Source organism: Nomascus leucogenys, chromosome 15 (assembly GCF_006542625.1).
Source record: "Nomascus leucogenys isolate Asia chromosome 15, Asia_NLE_v1, whole genome shotgun sequence".
NCBI lineage: Eukaryota > Metazoa > Chordata > Mammalia > Primates > Hylobatidae > Nomascus > Nomascus leucogenys.
The window spans coordinates 106,931,837-106,949,562 of NC_044395.1; the positions used below are offsets into that span (position 1 = coordinate 106,931,837).

Sequence of the window (17,726 nt, forward strand, 5' to 3'; positions counted from 1 at the left end):
TCCCCCTTTTTGGCAATGGTTCTCTCTGGTCTCAATTTTTTATTCTGATTCCAGCCTTCTGGATTCCATCTAACAATGATTTCTTGATTTTTCTCTTTGCAGTTTTAACAGTGTATGCCAGGGAACACACATTCTCTTTCGAGAATTCAACTTCGTCCAAGCCACCCCCCACAATAGGGTATCATTTTTACGGGCCTTCTGGAGATGCTTCCGAACTGTGGGCAAAAATGGCGGTAAGTCTTCCCAAATTCTCCTTCCTTCCTTCCTTCCTTCCTTCCTTCCCCTCTCTCTCTCTTTCTTTCTCTCTCTCTCTTTCAAACTTTTTCTTTTGTTCCTATAAATATTATTTGAACGCATGCTATTCAAGGCATTTAGAATACCTCACTTTTGAGGAGTTCTCTGGTTTATGTCAAAGATATTACTGTTACCACTACCATCACTAATGGCACCTATTAAGAGCCAAGTGTAGCTCTTTACATGTAGTAACTCATTTATCTTTACAGGGCTCTCTGTGGTGGATACCAGAATCCCCATTTTGTACCTAATGAAACTGAGGATCAGAGAGGTTAAGTAACTTGGCAAGGTTACACAGTAAATTCTGGGCCCAGATTTACACCCAGGCAGTCTGACTTCACAGCCCTTGCTCTTGGCAGATATTAAAATGCCATGCAGTAAATACAAGGAATAATGTGAATATGAAGAAAGAAACTCCTGAATGGGGGTGGGATGGGGATACTGTTATTAGAGAAGGGAGAGAAAAGTGGAGTAGAGAAGGTCCTCCTTAGAACTAACTGTTTGATCTAAGCTGGGAAGGAAGAGTAGGAATCATTCACATGGATAAAGGAGAGAAGGGCATCCTAGGTAGAACATATGCTGAAGCACAAAAGAACCTAGAATACTTACGTAACAGATCAGAATGTCTAGAGTTTGTGTGGAGTTTGTGAAGGAGGTTGGGGAGATGAGACTGTAAAGGAATAATGGAGTTGCTGAAAGATCATTTTTTAGCCATAAAAAAGAAATTGGGCCAGGCATAGTGGCTCAGCCTGTAATCCCAGCACTTTGGGATGCCAAGGCGGGTGGATCACTTGAGGTCAGGAGTTTTAAACCGGCCTGGCCAACATGGGGAAACCCCGTCTCTACTAAAAATACAAAAATTAGCCAGGTGTGGTGGTGCACTCCTATAATCCCAGCTATTCAGGAAACTGAGGAATGAAAATTATTTGAACCCTGGGGAACAGAGGTTGCCGTGAGCTAAGATCGTGCCACTGCACTCCAGCTTGGACGACAGAGCAAGGCACTGCCTCAAAAAAAAAAAAAAAAAAGAAAAAAGAAAAAAAATTGGGGCTGGATGTGGTGGCTCACACCTGTAATCCCAGCATTTTGAGAGACCAAGGTGGGAGGATCACTTGAGCCCAGGAGTTTGAGACCAACCTGGGCAACATACTGAGACTTCGTCTCTACAAAAAAAATAAACGAAATTAGCCAGGTGTGGTGGCACATACCTGTAGTCACAGCTACTTGGGAGGCTGAGGTGGGAGGATCACTTGAGCTGGGGAAGGTTGACGCTACAGTGAGCCTTGATTATGCCACTGACTCTAGCCTAGGTGACAGAGCGAGATCCTGCCTCAAACAAACAAACAAACAAACAAAAGAGTTAAATTTTATTCTCTGGGTATTACTTGAAGGCTTTTTTTTTTTTTTTTTAAAAGACTGTGTTGCAGCCAGGCGCGGTGGCTCACGCCTGTAATCTCAGCACTTTGGGAGGCCGAGGCAGGCAGATCACAAGGTCAGGAGATCAAGACCATCCTGGTTAACATGGTGAAACCCCATCTCTACTAAAAAATACAAATAAATTAGCCGGATGTGGTGGCGGGCGCCTGTAGTCCCAGCTACCAGGGAGGCTGAGGCAGGAGAATGGCGTGAACCCGGGAGGTGGAGCTTGCAGTGATCCGAGATCGCACTACTGCACTCCAGCCTGGGCGACAGAGCAATACTCCATCTCAAAAAAAAAGACCCTGTTGTCCAGGCTGGAGTGCAGTGGCGTGATCATAGTTCACTATAACCTCGAGCTTCTAGGCTCAAGTGATCTTCTTAACTCAGCCTCCCAACTAGCTAGGACTACAGGTACATGCCCACTGTACCTAGCTAATTTTAATTTTTTTTGTACAGATGGGGTTTTGCTATATGGCCCAGGCTGGTCTCAAACTCCTGGGCTCAAGGCCTCAGCCTCCTAAAGCACTAGGATTACAGACGTGAGCCACCATGCCCCATCTTATTTGAAGGCTTTTAGATAGGAGAGTGGTGTGGTGATATCTGAGCTCTAGAAAGATCATTCAAAAGGCAGTGTAGAAGATGGCCTAGACTGGAGGCAAGGAACACAGAAGTCTGGTAGTAGTTGAGTGAGAGGTTAGAGCCAACACTAAGGCAGTATGGAGACGGAAGGGGTGCTTTCAGAGATAGAATCCACAGGATTTGGTGATTGGATTTAGCATTAAGATGAGAGAGAAGACCAGTGGTAATTTCCAAGTTTTTGGCTTGGGCCACTGGGTAAGAATATTTTTTAAAAGCCTTCAAGTAATAGCCACAGAATAAATTTCAATTTTTTTTTTATTTTTTAAATTTTTTTTTGAGACAGGGTTTTACTCTGTCACCCAGGCTGGAATACAGTGACACAATCTCAGCTCACTGCAGCCTCGACCTTCCAAGCTCAGGTGATCCTCCCACCTCAAGTAGCTGGGAATATATTTGTGCACTATCATGTGTGGCTAATTTTTGTATTTTTTATAGAGTTGGGGTTTCGCCATGTTACCCAGGCTGGTCTCGAACTCCTGGGCTCAAGCCGCTCGTCCACCTCAACCTCCCAAAGTGCTGGGGTCATAGGCGTGAGCTACCATGCCTGGTCTCCTACTTTCTTTTTTTTTTTTTTTTTTTTTTAGTTTTTTTTTATTTTATTATACTTTAGGTTTTAGGGTACATGTGCACAATGTGCAGGTTTGTTACATATGTATCCATGTGCCATGTTGATTTCCTGCACCCATTAACTCGTCATTTAGCATTAGGTATATCTCCTAATGCTGTCCCTCCCCCTTCCCCCAACCCCACAACAGACCCCGGAGTGTGATGTTCCCCTTCCTGTGTCCATGAGTTCTCATTGTTCAATTCCCACCTATGAGTGAGAACATGCAGTGTTTGGTTTTTCGTCCTTGCGATAGTTTACTGAGAATGATGTTTTCCAGTTTCATCCATGTCCCTACAAAGGACATGAACTCATCATTTTTTATGGCTGCATAGTATTCCATGGTGTATATGTGCCACATTTTCTTAATCCAGTCTATCGTTGTTGGACATTTGGGTTGGTTCCAACTCTTTGCTATTGTGAATAGTGCCGCAATAAACATACGTGTGCATGTGTCTTTATAGCAGCATGATTTATAGTCCTTTGGGTATATACCCAGTAATGGGATGGCTGGGTCAAATGGTATTTCTAGTTCTAGATCCCTGAGGAATCGCCACACTGACTTCCACAATGGTTGAACTAGTTTACAGTCCCACTAACAGTGTAAAAGTGTTCCTATTTCTCCACATCCTCTCCAGCACCTGTTGTTTCCTAATTTTTTAATGATGGCCATTCTAACTGGTATGAGATGGTATCTCACTGTGGTTTTGATTTGCATTTCTCTGATGGCCAGTGATGATGAGCATTTCTTCATGTGTTTTTTGGCTGCATAAATGTCTTCTTTTGAGAAGTGTCTGTTCATGTCCTTTGCCCACTTTTTGATGGGGTTGTTTGTTTTTTTCTTGTAAATTTGTTTCAGTTCATTGTAGATTCTGGATATTAGCCCTTTGTCAGATGAGTAGGTTGCAAAAATTTTCTCCCATTCTGTAGGTTGCCTGTTCACTCTGATGGTAGTTTCTTTTGCTGTGCAGAAGCTCTTTAGTTTAATTAGATCCCATTTGTCAATTTTGGCTTTTGTTGCCATTGCTTTTGGTGTTTTAGACATGAAGTCCTTGCCCACGCCTATGTCCTGAATGGTATTGCCTAGGTTTTCTTGTAGGATTTTAATGATTTTAGGTCTAACATGTAAGTCTTTAATCCATCTTGAATTAATTTTTGTATAAGGTGTAAGGAAGGGATCCAGTTTCAGCTTTCTACATATGGCTAGCCAGTTTTCCCAGCACCATTTATTAAATAGGGAATCCTTTCCCCATTGCTTGTTTTTGTCAGGTTTGTCAAAGATCAGATAGTTGTAGATATGCGGCATCATTTCTGAGGGCTCTGTTCTGTTCCATTGATCTATGTCTCTGTTGTGGTACCAGTACCATGCTGTTTTGGTTACTGTAGCCTTGTAGTATAGTTTAAAGTCAGGTAGCGTGATGCCTCCAGCTTTGTTCTTTTGGCTTAGGATTGACTTGGCGATGCGGGCTCTTTTTTGGTTCCATATGAACTTTAAAGTAGTTTTTTCCAATTCTGTGAAGAAAGTCATTGGTAGCTTGATGGGGATGGCATTGAATCTATAAATTACCTTGGGCAGTATGGCCATTTTCACAATATTGATTCTTCCAGCCCATGAGCATGGAATGTTCTTCCATTTGTTTGTATCTTTTATTTCATTGAGCAGTGGTTTGTAGTTCTCCTTGAAGAGGTCCTTCACATCCCTTGTAAGTTGGATTCCTAGGTATTTTATTCTCTTTGAAGCAATTGTGAATGGGAGTTCACTCATGACTTGGCTCTCTGTTTGTCTGTGATTGGTGTACAAGAATGCTTGTGATTTTTGTACATTGATTTTGTATCCTGAGACTTTGCTGAAGTTGCTAATCAGCTTAAGGAGATTTTGGGCTGAGATAATGGGGTTTTCTAGATATACAATCATGTCTAGATATACAATCATGTTTCTAGATATACAATCATGTCTAGATATACAATCATGTTTCTAGATATACAATCATGTCATCTGCAAACAGGGACAATTTGACTTCCTCTTTTCCTAATTGAATACCCTTTATTTCCTTCTCCTGCCTGATTGCTCTGGCCAGAACTTCCAGCACTATGTTGAATAGGAGCAGTGAGAGAGGGCATCCCTGTCTTGTGCCATCCTACCTTCATATTATGTGTTTTTATAAATACCTTTAAGACAATTTCTTGCTTGCTTGCTTTTCTTTTTCTTTCTTCTTTCTTGCCTTCCTTCCTTCCCCTCCCTCCCTCCCTTCCTTCCTTCTTTCCCCTCCCTCCCTCCCTTCCTTCCTTCCTCCTCTCTTCTCCTTCTCCTCCCTTCCCCTCCCCTCCCCACTGAGGTTATAGTCAGTGAATAGGTAGTCTACCTGCTTTTGAATTTATGAGATTCCCCACCATGCTCTAATCAATGCTACTGCTATGAAACTGTAACTTTTCTAAATAGCTACTAAATATATAGCTATTAAACTTTTATATATAGTTACTAAATCTTTTCTAAAACTTTTCCACTCAATATCTTATTAGTTCCACTGCCCTAAGAAATAGGCAAAGTGGGTATTTTTGTGCCCATTTTATAAATAATGAAATTGTGTAACTTGCAGAAAGATTTCATGGTGGATTAGTAGCAAAGCTAGAAATAGAACCCAGATTTACTAATATGCTGATGTGCTATTTCTACTATTTTTACTTCAATCATTGCCTCTTTGACATGTAACTCTGGAGATCATGCATCTCCATTACAGTATTATGAAAGAAGTACTTAGTGTACTGAGGATCGTATTATTTCCTTTACAGAATAAATGCACTAATAGGCAAAAACCAATGTGGACTCAATTTTAAGTTAGGTAATTCAGAAAAACCATTCCATTGGTCTCTATGTAAACAAAACTGGGAACTGTGAGTGTATAGGTTAAGCTCGTGCTATATTATCAGAGGTTGTCTTTCCCAGTCCCTTACTCAGTCAGCAAACATTTGTTTTAGACCACCTAGTACAATCATCTCTTAGTCTATGCAGGGATTGGTTCCAGGACCCCTGTTTATACCAAAATCCATGCATAATCAAGGCCTACATTAGTCCTGTGGAACTCTCCTATGTGAAAAGTCAGTCTTCCGTATACAGGGCTTCATACCCCTAGAATAGTGTATTTTCGATCCATATTTGGTTGAAAAAAATCCACCTAAAAGTGTGGACCTGCACAGCTGAAACCTGTGTTGTTCAAGGGTCAGCTGTATATTGAAGAATATGGCTAGAGCTAGATTCTGTGATACAACATATGGAGATAACTATGGAAAACAGTCTTCAGATAGCCTTAACTTTTTTCCTGATGTAGAAGTGGGGCCTCTTCAAGAATGTATTTACTATCACAAGGGATTCATATAGCATTTGGACTCTTAGCAGATGTGGGTTTCTTTATCTTTCTAATAGCAGCTGCCAGTGACTCATCCAACTGCTAAGAATAAGCAGCTCCAAATTCCCCCAATTTCTCCTTGTGCCATAAACAAGACCTAGATTTTATGGTGGCTGTTTATTGTTATGCTTCTTAATCAGACAGCCTCAGATTTCTTAGACTAAATGCAACATCTGTGTCCAGGTGATCCTAAAATAATTGGTTAAGTAGCTTTAATATATTCTCAGCTTTTTCTAGGAAACTCCAGAACATCTTTCTAAAGCAGAATGCGTCAATCTCCAATTTTAATCCAGAATTAGTGAAAACTGTTGGAGGCAAGATTCTAAAGGAAAGGATTTATTAAGCCCCATTTTATCAATTATAATGCCAGATACCTACCTACTCAGTGGAACTCCTACTGCATTGTTCTTCTGCAGATAACTTCCTTAGAATGTCATGTGCATGCTTTAGCATAATCAAGTGGAAACTAACTCTTCTGGGAGGTAGCAAAAGAAGAGCATAACATATCTAAAAATGAAGCCACCTGTAGAACTCTAAGGACCTGGTCCCTTTTGACAAAAAATATTTCATTCCAGTTTTTAGCAAGTACAGGAGTATAATATCTTTCCTGCATGACTGAGTACTGATGCTAATTATCATGTCCAAATTTTAGATAATCTCATGAAGACTGTAATGAACCTCTTGGTATCTAAGCAACTTTAGACTCTTGGAAGCAAAAAGTTATATTAGAATTTTAAAAGCCTTTAAAATTACACTTCTCACTTTGCTAATTTTTTCTGTACAGGAATATTAATCTGAATTTTCTAAGTCTGGCAAAGATTGATATTCTCTTGATGTAAATCTTTACTTCTGTTTAGGGATATCGGCTCAAAAGTGCCTTCTCCAAGTTTATTTTCAATTAGAATTTAATTTTCAATATATACATATGTACACCTACATACATATATGTATTTCATTTGATAAAATAATGATAGGTGCTTCTTCTATCTGTGAAGAAGTATCTACTAAGGGAATTGCCCTCTTGCCACTAACAATGAGAAAATCAGCATATCTGAGCCAGGCGCGGTGGCTCAAGCCTGTAATCCCAGCACTTTGGGAGGCCGAGGCGGGCGGATCACGAGGTCAGGAGATCGAGACCATCCTGGCCAACACGGTGAAACCCCGTCTCTACTAAAAATACAAAAAATTAGCCGGGCGTGGTGGCAGGCGCCTGTAGTCCCAGCTGCTCAGGAGGCTGAGGCAGGAGAATGGCGTGAACCCAGGAGGTGGAGGTTGCGGTGAGCCAAGATTGCACCACTGCACTCCAGCCTGGGGGACAGAGAAAGACTCTGTCTCAAAAAAAAAAAAAAAAAAAAAAAAGAAAATCAGCATATCTGAAACAACAGTTTTCAGACATTGGGCAATAGGCAGTGGGGGCTGTGGATTCTGAGAGCCAGTTTCCAAGCAACAGTATAGGGAGAGAGATTGTCAAAGAGCTTAGCAGTGTTATTGAGTTGAGGAGGCAGAGACTGGGGTTTAGGGAGGCTGGAGCAGCCAGAATTTACAGGTCAGAATCCAAGAGAGGAAGAAGTTGTTCAGTGAGCTCCAGAATCTTTGGCTACAAACTCTGCATATGTGTGGGCTGGAAAAAGAACCACCAGAAAACAGTGGGCCAAACAATTTCTGGAGTATACAAGGGGCTAAGGAGAATTCAAACTTCTACCAGCCATAGGGAAGAGACCTCAAAACACACCGGGTGCTGGGTAGAGTTCCCAACAGTTTAAAAGCAAAAAGGATTAAATTGATCTGCAAGTAATTTAACTCTATATAAGAACAAAATTCAATAATCTTTAAAGGAATTTAACAAAATCCAGCATTCAGCAATGCAAAATTCACAAAGTCTGACATCCAATTCAAAATTACCAGACAGGCCAGGCATGGTGGCTCATGCCTACAATCCCAGGACTTTGGGAGGCCAAGGCAAGTGGATCGCTTGAGCCCAGGAGTTCATGACCAGCTTGGGCAACAGGGCAAAACCCTGTCTCTACAAAAAAATTTAAAAAATTAGTTGAGTGTGACACTTGTGGTCCCAGCTACTCAGATGGCTGAGGTGGGAGGATTGCTTGAGCCTGGAAGGTTGAGGCTGCAGTGAGCTGTGATCGCACCACTGCACTCCAGCCTGGGCAATAGAGTAAGACCCTGTCTCAAAAACAAAACAAAACAAAACAAAATTACCAGACATTAAAAGAAGCAGGAAAATATAGCCCATAACCAGGAGAAAAATTAATCAATAGAAACATAGATCCAGAAATGACAGAGATGATGGAATTAACTAACAAGGACCTTAAAATAGTTATTTTAAATCATATAAATATGCTTAAGTATGTAAAGAAAACATGAATATGATTAGGAGATTAGTGGAAGATATTAAAAAGATCCAAATGCAATTTCTAGACATGAAAAATACAATATAGTGAAAATGATAATAATAGCAATTAACATTTATTAAGTGCTTCTATGTAGATTATCTCATTTCTCTTCACAACAACCCTATGTGTTAAGTAGATGCTATTATTTCCTTTGCATAGAAAATGAAACAGATTTAGAATGTTAAATAACTTGCTGTAGGTCACACACCCAGTCAATGAAAAAGCCAATGCCAGGAGAAGCGATGAAGTCTGACTCCAGGCTGTATTATTGCTTCAGTGTGTTCTGCATCAACACTGCATGAGAGGCTGGAAATACAAATGAGTAAGTGACAATACTTGCCCTCAAGGAGCTCTTATTCTAGGAAAAGAAACAGTAGCATAGGAACCAACCCAAATGCCCATCCATGACAGACTGGATAAAGAAAATGTGGAACATATACACCATGGAATACTATGCAGCCATAAAAAGGAACGAGATTGTGTCCTTTGCAGGGACATGGATGAAGCTGGAAGCCATCATCCTCAGCAAACTAACACAGGAACAGAAAACCAAACACTGCATGTTCTCACTCATAAGTGGGAGTTGAACAATGAGAACACGATGGACACAGGGAGGAGAACATCACACACCAGGGCCTGTTGGGGGGTGGGGGGTGAGAGAAGGGAAGTTAGAGGACAGGTCAATAGGTGCAGCAAACCACCGTGGCACACATATACCTATGTAACAAGCCTGCACATTCTGTATATCTATCCCGTTTTTTTTAGAAGAAATAAAAAAACTAGATTCTTAATTCAACCCCGCCCCCTCTCCGCCAAAAAAAATCAGAGTGGTGTAGAAATAGTCTCCATAGATACAGGTGATTTTTAGAGCCACGCATAAGATTCCATAATTGCACAAGGGAGAAAATAGTCAATTCTATAGAAGCGGGTGAAGGCTATAAAGGAGCAAAGACAGTTGGGGTGGATCTTGGAGCAGTAGAAAGCTGTTAAGCAAATAAGGAATACATTCTAAAAACAGGGAACACGATTTCTGAAAGTATGATAACATGAAACAACATGGTTCCTTTGGAAAGTGGTAAGAAGTCATTGTGGCCAGTACTTAACACATAATAAGGAAACACTACCACAGTCAATAGGAGATAATGCGGGATGCTTTTATGTGCCATACACTGAGCAAAATGTTTACATGTATTCATTCATTTAATCCACACAATAAACATACGAGTTGATATGATTACTATCCTGTTTTATATGTTAAAAAACAGAGTCCGCTGGGCGCGGTGACTCATGCCTGTAATCCCAGCACTTTGAGAGCCTGAGGCAGGTGGATCCTTGAGTTCAGGAGTTTGCAACCAGCCTGGCCAACATGGTGAAACCCCTTCTTTACTAAAAATACAAAAATTAGCTGGGTGTGGTGGTGCATGCCTGTAGTTCCAGCTACTCAGGAGGCTAAGGCAGGAGAATCGCTTGAGTCTGAGAGTTGGAGGTTGCAGTGAGCCAAGATCATGCCACTGCACTCTAGCCTAGGCAACAGAGCGCTGAAAAAAAAAAAGACTGTCTTGAAAAAAAAAAAAAAGAAAAGAAACAGAAACTGAGAGTCAGAGAATTAAGTAACTCGCATAAGGCCACAGTGTTTATAAGTAGCACAGCTCATATTCCAACCTACATCTTCACAAAGTTCACATTCTCACATTCCTTTTCTTTTCTTTTTTTTTTTTTGAGGCTGTCTCACTCTGTTGCCCACTCACTGCAACCTCTGCCTCCCGGGCCCAAGCAATCCTCACACCTCAGCCTCCCTAGTAGCTGGGAATACAAGCACATACCACCACACCCAGCTAATTTTTGTCATTTTTGTAGAGATGGGGTTTCACCATGTTGCCTAGGCTGGTCTCAAACTCCTGGGCTCAAACAATCCACCCGCCTCAGCCTCCCAAAGTGCTGATTACGGGTGTGAGCCACCACTCTCAGGCCCCCAAAGTCCACATTCTTAACAACTCTGCTGTGCTACCCCAGGCTACGAAGGGCTTTGTGTGCACTAAAGAGCATGAGAATGATACAATGGACTTTGGGGACCCGGGGAAAGGATGGGTTGGGGGTGAAGGATAAAGGACTACAAATTGGGTTCATTGTTACTGCTTGGGTGATGGGTGCAACAAAATCTCACAAATCGCCACTAAAGAACCTACTCATGTAAGCCAGATACCACTGGTTCCCCCAAAAACCTATGGAAATAAAAAGTTTCTCCTGAAGTTAGTAGCATCTTCTCCATTTGTGTGGTATTTTCACATGTAACACAGACAAAAGCATGGAAAATAGAATGTAAGGCAGGTAAAAGTGCAAGCAAAGACCCGTTAGGAGACTATTACAATATAACAGAAATAACCATGAAAATGAAGAGCTATTTAAGAAGTTGGTGTGACAGGATTTGCTGATTCATTGGGTGAGGGATGTGGCAGAGAAAGAGTCAAGAATGAATGCCAGAATGTAAAGTATGGCCAGTTTTATCCCTTCCTTGCTTTTTTCCTTTCCTTTTTTTTTCTTTCGTCTTTTATGTTTCACTCTGAATTCACAGTGGTTTTGTGTTCATATTTATTCATTCGACAAACATTTATATATCAGTTGTTGGTGATACAGCAGTGGCTGGGACAGACAGAAATTTTTATTCTTGTCAACTTTGCTGTATGATCAGAAAATTGACAAAAATCCCTGCTTTTATAGAGCTTACATTCTAGGAATCAGGGAATTGCAGTGGGTCTTTCTGATTATGTGATAAAAATCTGTTACTTTTCTAAAATATCTAATGTTTATGGTGGACAAAGTGATGTCGAGGGAAAAAGCAGACACTTTAGGCTGAAATGAAGCTGTTGGCCTGACTTCTTTATGTAATTGCCTTGAACTTCACTTGATTTTGCTCGTCACTAATCCTCATCTTCACCAGTAAAAATCATTCAGTGAGGATTAATAGTGCTTTACTACAGGAGTGGGTGGCTGTCTTTGAATTATTAAAGAGCAATTGTTGCTTCTGTAATGTTTTAAACAAGAACCGTTCCATGTGGTCTCTTCAGTAGTGTGGGCCTCACCAGCCAATTATCTTCACCTGCTCCAACCAGTGCCTCTCCTCTTCTCATTTTCTCCCAGAAACCGGATGTAGACAATCAACAAGAATTTCAGTGCCTGTTTCCTAGCTCCCGTTTTGTTTATTTCTCCTCAGTTCCTAATTTTCCCTGTGTTTTTCATGTTTATTTCCTTCTTCAAAATCTTTTCTCCAGGGAGAAAATTGATAATTGATGGCCCCTCAAATCATTCACCTCTGTACCTCCAATAACTTTAATCTTTCCCCCTATTTAATGTTCTCTTTTTTTTTCAATGTTGGTTATTTGGGGCTGTTACACAAGCATTCCTGGAATGCTTTTGTCACTATCTTCTCTCCCACCTGAAGCTCCTCAACCCTCCATACATAATACCTGTAGGTTTTAGTTTTAAAGGTCAGGTCCTTAAAGAAGCCTTCTCTGTGACACCCTTCCTTATCTGAATTGGGTCCTTCCATTATAATTTTTCAGATTATCCTCTGATTTTTAGTCATATCCTTTATTACAGTTTCCGACTCAGTATTTACTTGAATGACTCTTAATGTCCATCTCCCTTATTAAAATTATAAACTTTATGAGTACAGGAACCTTGTTTGTTTTGCCAGTAATTATATCCCTAGCGCCTAATACAGGTGAATGATTTTTTTGTTATATAATATGAAGGCTTACCTTTTCCCAATAATGATACAGAAGATAGATTATTGAATGGGTTATATTATCATTCATTTTATCAGAGGATAGGTTAGTTTTTAAAATCTGCTTTACACTAACTTTTCTATATTGTATAGGAACTTCTGATTTAAATTAATAATAGCTACGCCTTATTGAGCAAATGCTATATGCCAGGTAATAAACTTCATGTTCAAAGTGCTCCACTAAAAACCGGCCCAATCAAAGCTATACTACACTAAATAACACCTAATTAAAATAATATTCAGTATTCCAAAATAAGGATTTGAAAGATTTAGATCATGATCTGTAATCAAACTTTAAACACTGGTGAATAGTACATCTGTTCCTTCTTTTGTATTATGGGTTTTTGCCTTCACTCCATGAAAGGTATCACAAACTAGTAGTCGGCTAACTACACATGCCTTGGCCTACAGATGTGTCTTCTTTGACTTGCAATGTTAAAAATACTTAGATTCAATTAGATGCCAATGTTTCACATAAAAGTCTCAATTTCAGTTTCACTTGAAGAATGGAAAATCCTCCCAGCACCACATTCCTGCAGGGAGACAGTTCACCAGGGCAGAGATGCAGCTGCTCCCTTTAGACAGGGCATGTGGTCTCACATTTACCACCAACCCAAGCTGCCCTGCTTCACCTGCTGACATTCCCTGCACGTCTGTAGGCACTGGAGTTTGCTACCATTGCTAGAGCTTCTTGGTCCATTTATAATCACTAAAATGTAAAGTTTCACTCTTAATTCAGTCAGGAGCTTTTTCCTCAACTATTAATAGATTCTCTTTCTCTTTTCTCCTTGATATCTCCATGATACCACATAAAATTTTAGAATTAGAAGGGACCTTAGCAATTATTTCATCTTGAAACTAGGTCTTAAATATATATATATATGGTTTTTCTTATTGTTGTGGTAAAATATATAACAAAATTTACCATTTACCACTTTTTAATTTGAGAAACCTTTTTTATGGCAATAAAATCTATATAACAAAATTTACCATTTTAACCATTTTTAAGTGTACAGTTCTGTGGCATTAAGTACATTCACAGTGTTATGCAACCATTATTACCCTCCATCTCCAAAACTCTTTATCTTGCAAAACCGAAACTTAGTAGCCATTAAACAATGACTCCCATTTCTCTCCTCCTCCAGTCCCTAGAAACTACCATTCTACTTTCTGTATCTATGTATTTGACTATTCTAGATACATCAGATAAGTGTGTACAATATCTGTCCTTTTGTGTCTCACTTATGTAACTTAGCATGATGTTTTCAAAGTGCATCCATGTTGTAATATGTATCCGAATTTCATTCCTTTTTACGGCTGAAAAATATTCCATTGTGTGTATATACCATATTTTGTTTATTCATTCACCTGTTGATGGCCACTTGGGTTGTTTCTACATTTTTGCTGTTGTAAATAATGCTGCTATGAACATAAGTGTACAAATATCTTTCTAGTCCCTGCTTTCCATTACTTTGGGCACATAACTAGAAGTGGGATTACTGTATCATACGGTAATTTTATGTTTAATTTTTTGAGGAACTGCTGTAAAGTTTTCTACAGCAGCTGTATCATTTTACATTCTCACCAGCAATGCATAAGGGTTCCAGTTTCTCCACATCCTCAATAATGCTTGTTGCTATTTTCTATTTTTCTGACAATAGCCATCCTAAAGAATGTGAAGTGGTATCTCAAGGTTTTGATTTGCATTTCCTTAATGAAAATGATGTTTAGTATCTTTTAATATGCTTATTAGCCATTTTATATCTTCTCTAGAGGAGTATCTATTCAAGCCCTTTGCCCTTTTTGAATCAGGCTGTTTCGTCATTGAGTTATAGGAGTTCTTCATGTATTCTGGATATTCATTCCTTATCAGGTATATGATTTGCAAATTTTTTTTCTGTTCTGTAGGTCATCTTTTCACTTTTTTTTTTATCATATCCTCTGATATACAAAAGTTCTTAATTTTGATGAAGTCCAATTTATCTGTTTTTCTTTTGTCCCCTGTGTTTTTGGTGTTATATCCAGGAAATCATTTACAATTCCAGTGTCATGGAGATTTCCCCTATGTTTTCTTCTAAGAAATTTCTAGTTTTAGCTCATAAATTTAGGTATTTGATCAATTTTGAGTTAATTTTTATGTAAGGTATTAGGTAAGGGTCCAACTTCATTCTTTTGCATGTGCATATTCAGTTTTCCCAACACCATTTATTGAAAAGACTGTCCTTTCTCCCATTGAATGGTACCCTTGGCACCCTTGTCAAAAATCAAATGACCATATATATGAGGATTTTTGTTTCTGGGATCTACATTCTCTTTTGTTGGTTTGTCTGTCCTTATGATTACTGTGGCTTTGTAATAAGTTGGGGTTTTTTTGTGTTTTTTTTTTGTTTGTTTGTTTGTTTGTTTTGAGTTGGAGTCTCACTCTGTTGCCCAGGCTGGAGTGCAGTGGCACGATCTCAGCTCACCGCAACCTCCACCTCCCGGGTTCAAGCGATTCTCTGCCTCAGCCTCCTGTGTAGCTGGGATTACAGGCACATGCCACCACACCCGCTAATTTTTGTATTTTTAGTAGAGACGGGGTTTCATCATGTTGGCCAGGCTAGTCTTGAACTCCTGACCTTGTGATCCACCTGCTTCGGCCTCCCAAAGGGCTGGAATTACAGGCTTGAGCCACCACACCCAGCCTTGTAATAAGTTTTAAAATCAAGAAGTGTGAGTCATCCAACTTTGTTCTTTTTCAAGGTTGTTTTGGCTATTCTTGGTCCTTTTAAAGATATTTTATGAATGGTTTTTTCTATTAAAAAATACCATTGGAATTTTGATAGGATTGCAGTGAACCTATAGATCACTTTCGGTAGTAGTATCACCTTGACAATATTAAGTCATTTAATCTATGAACATAGGATGTGTTTCCATTTATTTAGGTCATCTTCAGTTTCTTTCAGCAATTTTTTTTTTTTAAGAGAAAGTATCTTGCTCTGTTGCCCTGGCTGGAGTGCAGTGGCACAGTAATAGCTCATTGTAGCCTTGAACTTCTGGGCTCAAGCAATCCTCCCACCTCTGCCATCAAGCCCAACTAATTTTTTATTTCTTTTAGAGATGAGGTCTCACTCTGTTGCCCAGACTGGTCTCAAACTCCTGGCCTCAAGCAATCTTCCTGCCTCTGCCTGCCAAAGCAGAGGGGTTGCAGGCATGAGCTACCACGCCCAGCCTCTTTCAGCGATGTTTTATAGTTTTCAAGTATACAAGTCTGTCACCTCCTTGGTTAAATTTATTCCTAAGTATTTTATTTTCATGCTATTGTAAATAGAATTGTTTTTCTTAGTTTCCTTTTCATATTTTTCATTGTTAATTTATAAAAATATAATTGATTATTTTTATTTATTTTTTTTTTTTGAGACAAAGTCTCACTCTGTCGCCCAGGCTAGAGTGTAGTGGCGTGATCTTGGTTCACTGCAACCTCCACCACCCAGGTTCGAGCAATTCACCTGCTTCAGCCTCCCAAATAGCTGGGATTACAGGGATATGCCACCACCCCAGCGTGTAACTGATTTTTGTATCTTGATTTTGTACCCTGCATCTTTGCTGAATTCATTTATTAGGTCTAACAATGGTGTGTGTGTGTGTGTGTGTGTGTGTATGTGTGTGTGTGTGTGTAATCTTTAGGGCTTTCTGCATATAAGATCATATCATTTGTGAACAGAGGTTATTTTATTTCTTTCTTTGTAATTTGGATGCCTGGTGGGTTTTTTGTTTGTTTGTTTTGTTTTTTTTTCCTTAATTGCTCTGGCTAGAACTTCCTGTACTATGATGAATAGAAGTAGTGAAAGCAGGCATCTTTGTCTTGTTCCTGATCTTAGGGGAAAAGTTTTTCAGTACAGCAGGTCCTCAGATAACATAATTGCATTATAACATTGATGAGAAAAAAAAAACTGATTCCCAGCTGGGGCCACTGTCTGTGTGAAATTTGTACATTCTCCCCATGTCTGCATGGGTTTTCTCTGGGTACTCCAGTTTTCTCCCACAAATGTATGTGTTGGGTTCATTGGTGTGACTAAATGGTCCCAGTGTGAGTGAATGTTGGTGTGTGTGTGCTCCCCGAGATGGAATGATGTCCTGTACAGGGCTGTCCACCTTGTGTCCCAGGCTTCCAGGATATGCTCTGGCCACCTGCACCCCTAAGCTGGAATAAGCAGGTTGGAAAATGAATGAATACAAATTATTATCAAATACAGATTTATAAAGTAGATGATAATCATACAACTGCACAACAATAAGTGATGCGGTGTGAAAGCGTTCAGCTAGCCCACCATATTTGTGATTGTTTTTTAATTCATGGCTGGAGGAGGTACTCCTTAAATTTTTCTATTTGCAAACATCTATTCCTTTATTTAATCCACCACCACTACAACTGTCGTCATTCAGTGATTCACCAAAAATTGGGTAATCTTACTTGTTGTTATTAACCTTTCTTAAATGTATGTATAGCCCACATTTATTTCAATGTTTAATATTAGAGGTGTTTAGGGTCTTTATTTAGAAGTTGGGTGATTATTTGTGACGAGAAATATGCCATAGGAACTTAACTCTTGTTTATGTCGATTAGCCTATGATGAAATTGGTTTTATTATACCTTGTTTCATTTAAAGTCAGTTTCCAAGAACCTATTGATGAGGTTGAGGACTTTTATTTGGTTTTAAGGTAAAAGTGTGCCAAAAAATTGAGATTCATACAGATAAGTAGCTTCAAATACTAATAGATTTGTTTTTAACATTTTGACTAATCTTTTTTTTAGCTTTACTAATGTTCAGAAAGGGAGTGATAGTAAATTTGTGTTTCAAAGCTGAGTTGCTCACATTCCTAATTAATGAGTAATCACTCTGGAGAAATCAACAAATTTTCTCAGCTAGTTTAAAAATGTTATTGTTTGGAGAAAAATAAATGTATATTATAATATCGTATATAAGTTGTTCAATGGTATTATTTCTTGAAAAGATCAGATAACTCAAAGTCTAGTATGACTGAACTGTGTCTGCCCCCAAATTTCCATGTCGAAGCCGCACCTCCAATGTGACTATATTTGAAGAAATTCCTCCTGTAAGGAGGAAATTAAGGTTAAAAGAGGTGATAAGGGTAGGGCTTCATCAGATAGGAAGGATTAGTATCCTTGCAAG

The 17,726-nt window shown here is 39.4% G+C and overlaps 1 protein-coding gene across 2 annotated transcripts in view; it reads left to right on the forward strand.

Annotated features, from left to right (window-relative positions):
• The window catches only part of C15H11orf49 (chromosome 15 C11orf49 homolog), a 231,209-nt gene that overhangs the window by 117,504 nt on the left and 95,979 nt on the right, over positions 1-17,726 (forward strand). For both annotated transcript variants that reach the window (XM_030829681.1, XM_030829680.1), the window contains exon 3: positions 103-233. In XM_030829681.1, the coding sequence (XP_030685541.1) occupies positions 103-233 (131 nt within the window). The remainder of the gene's footprint in view (positions 1-102; positions 234-17,726) is intronic.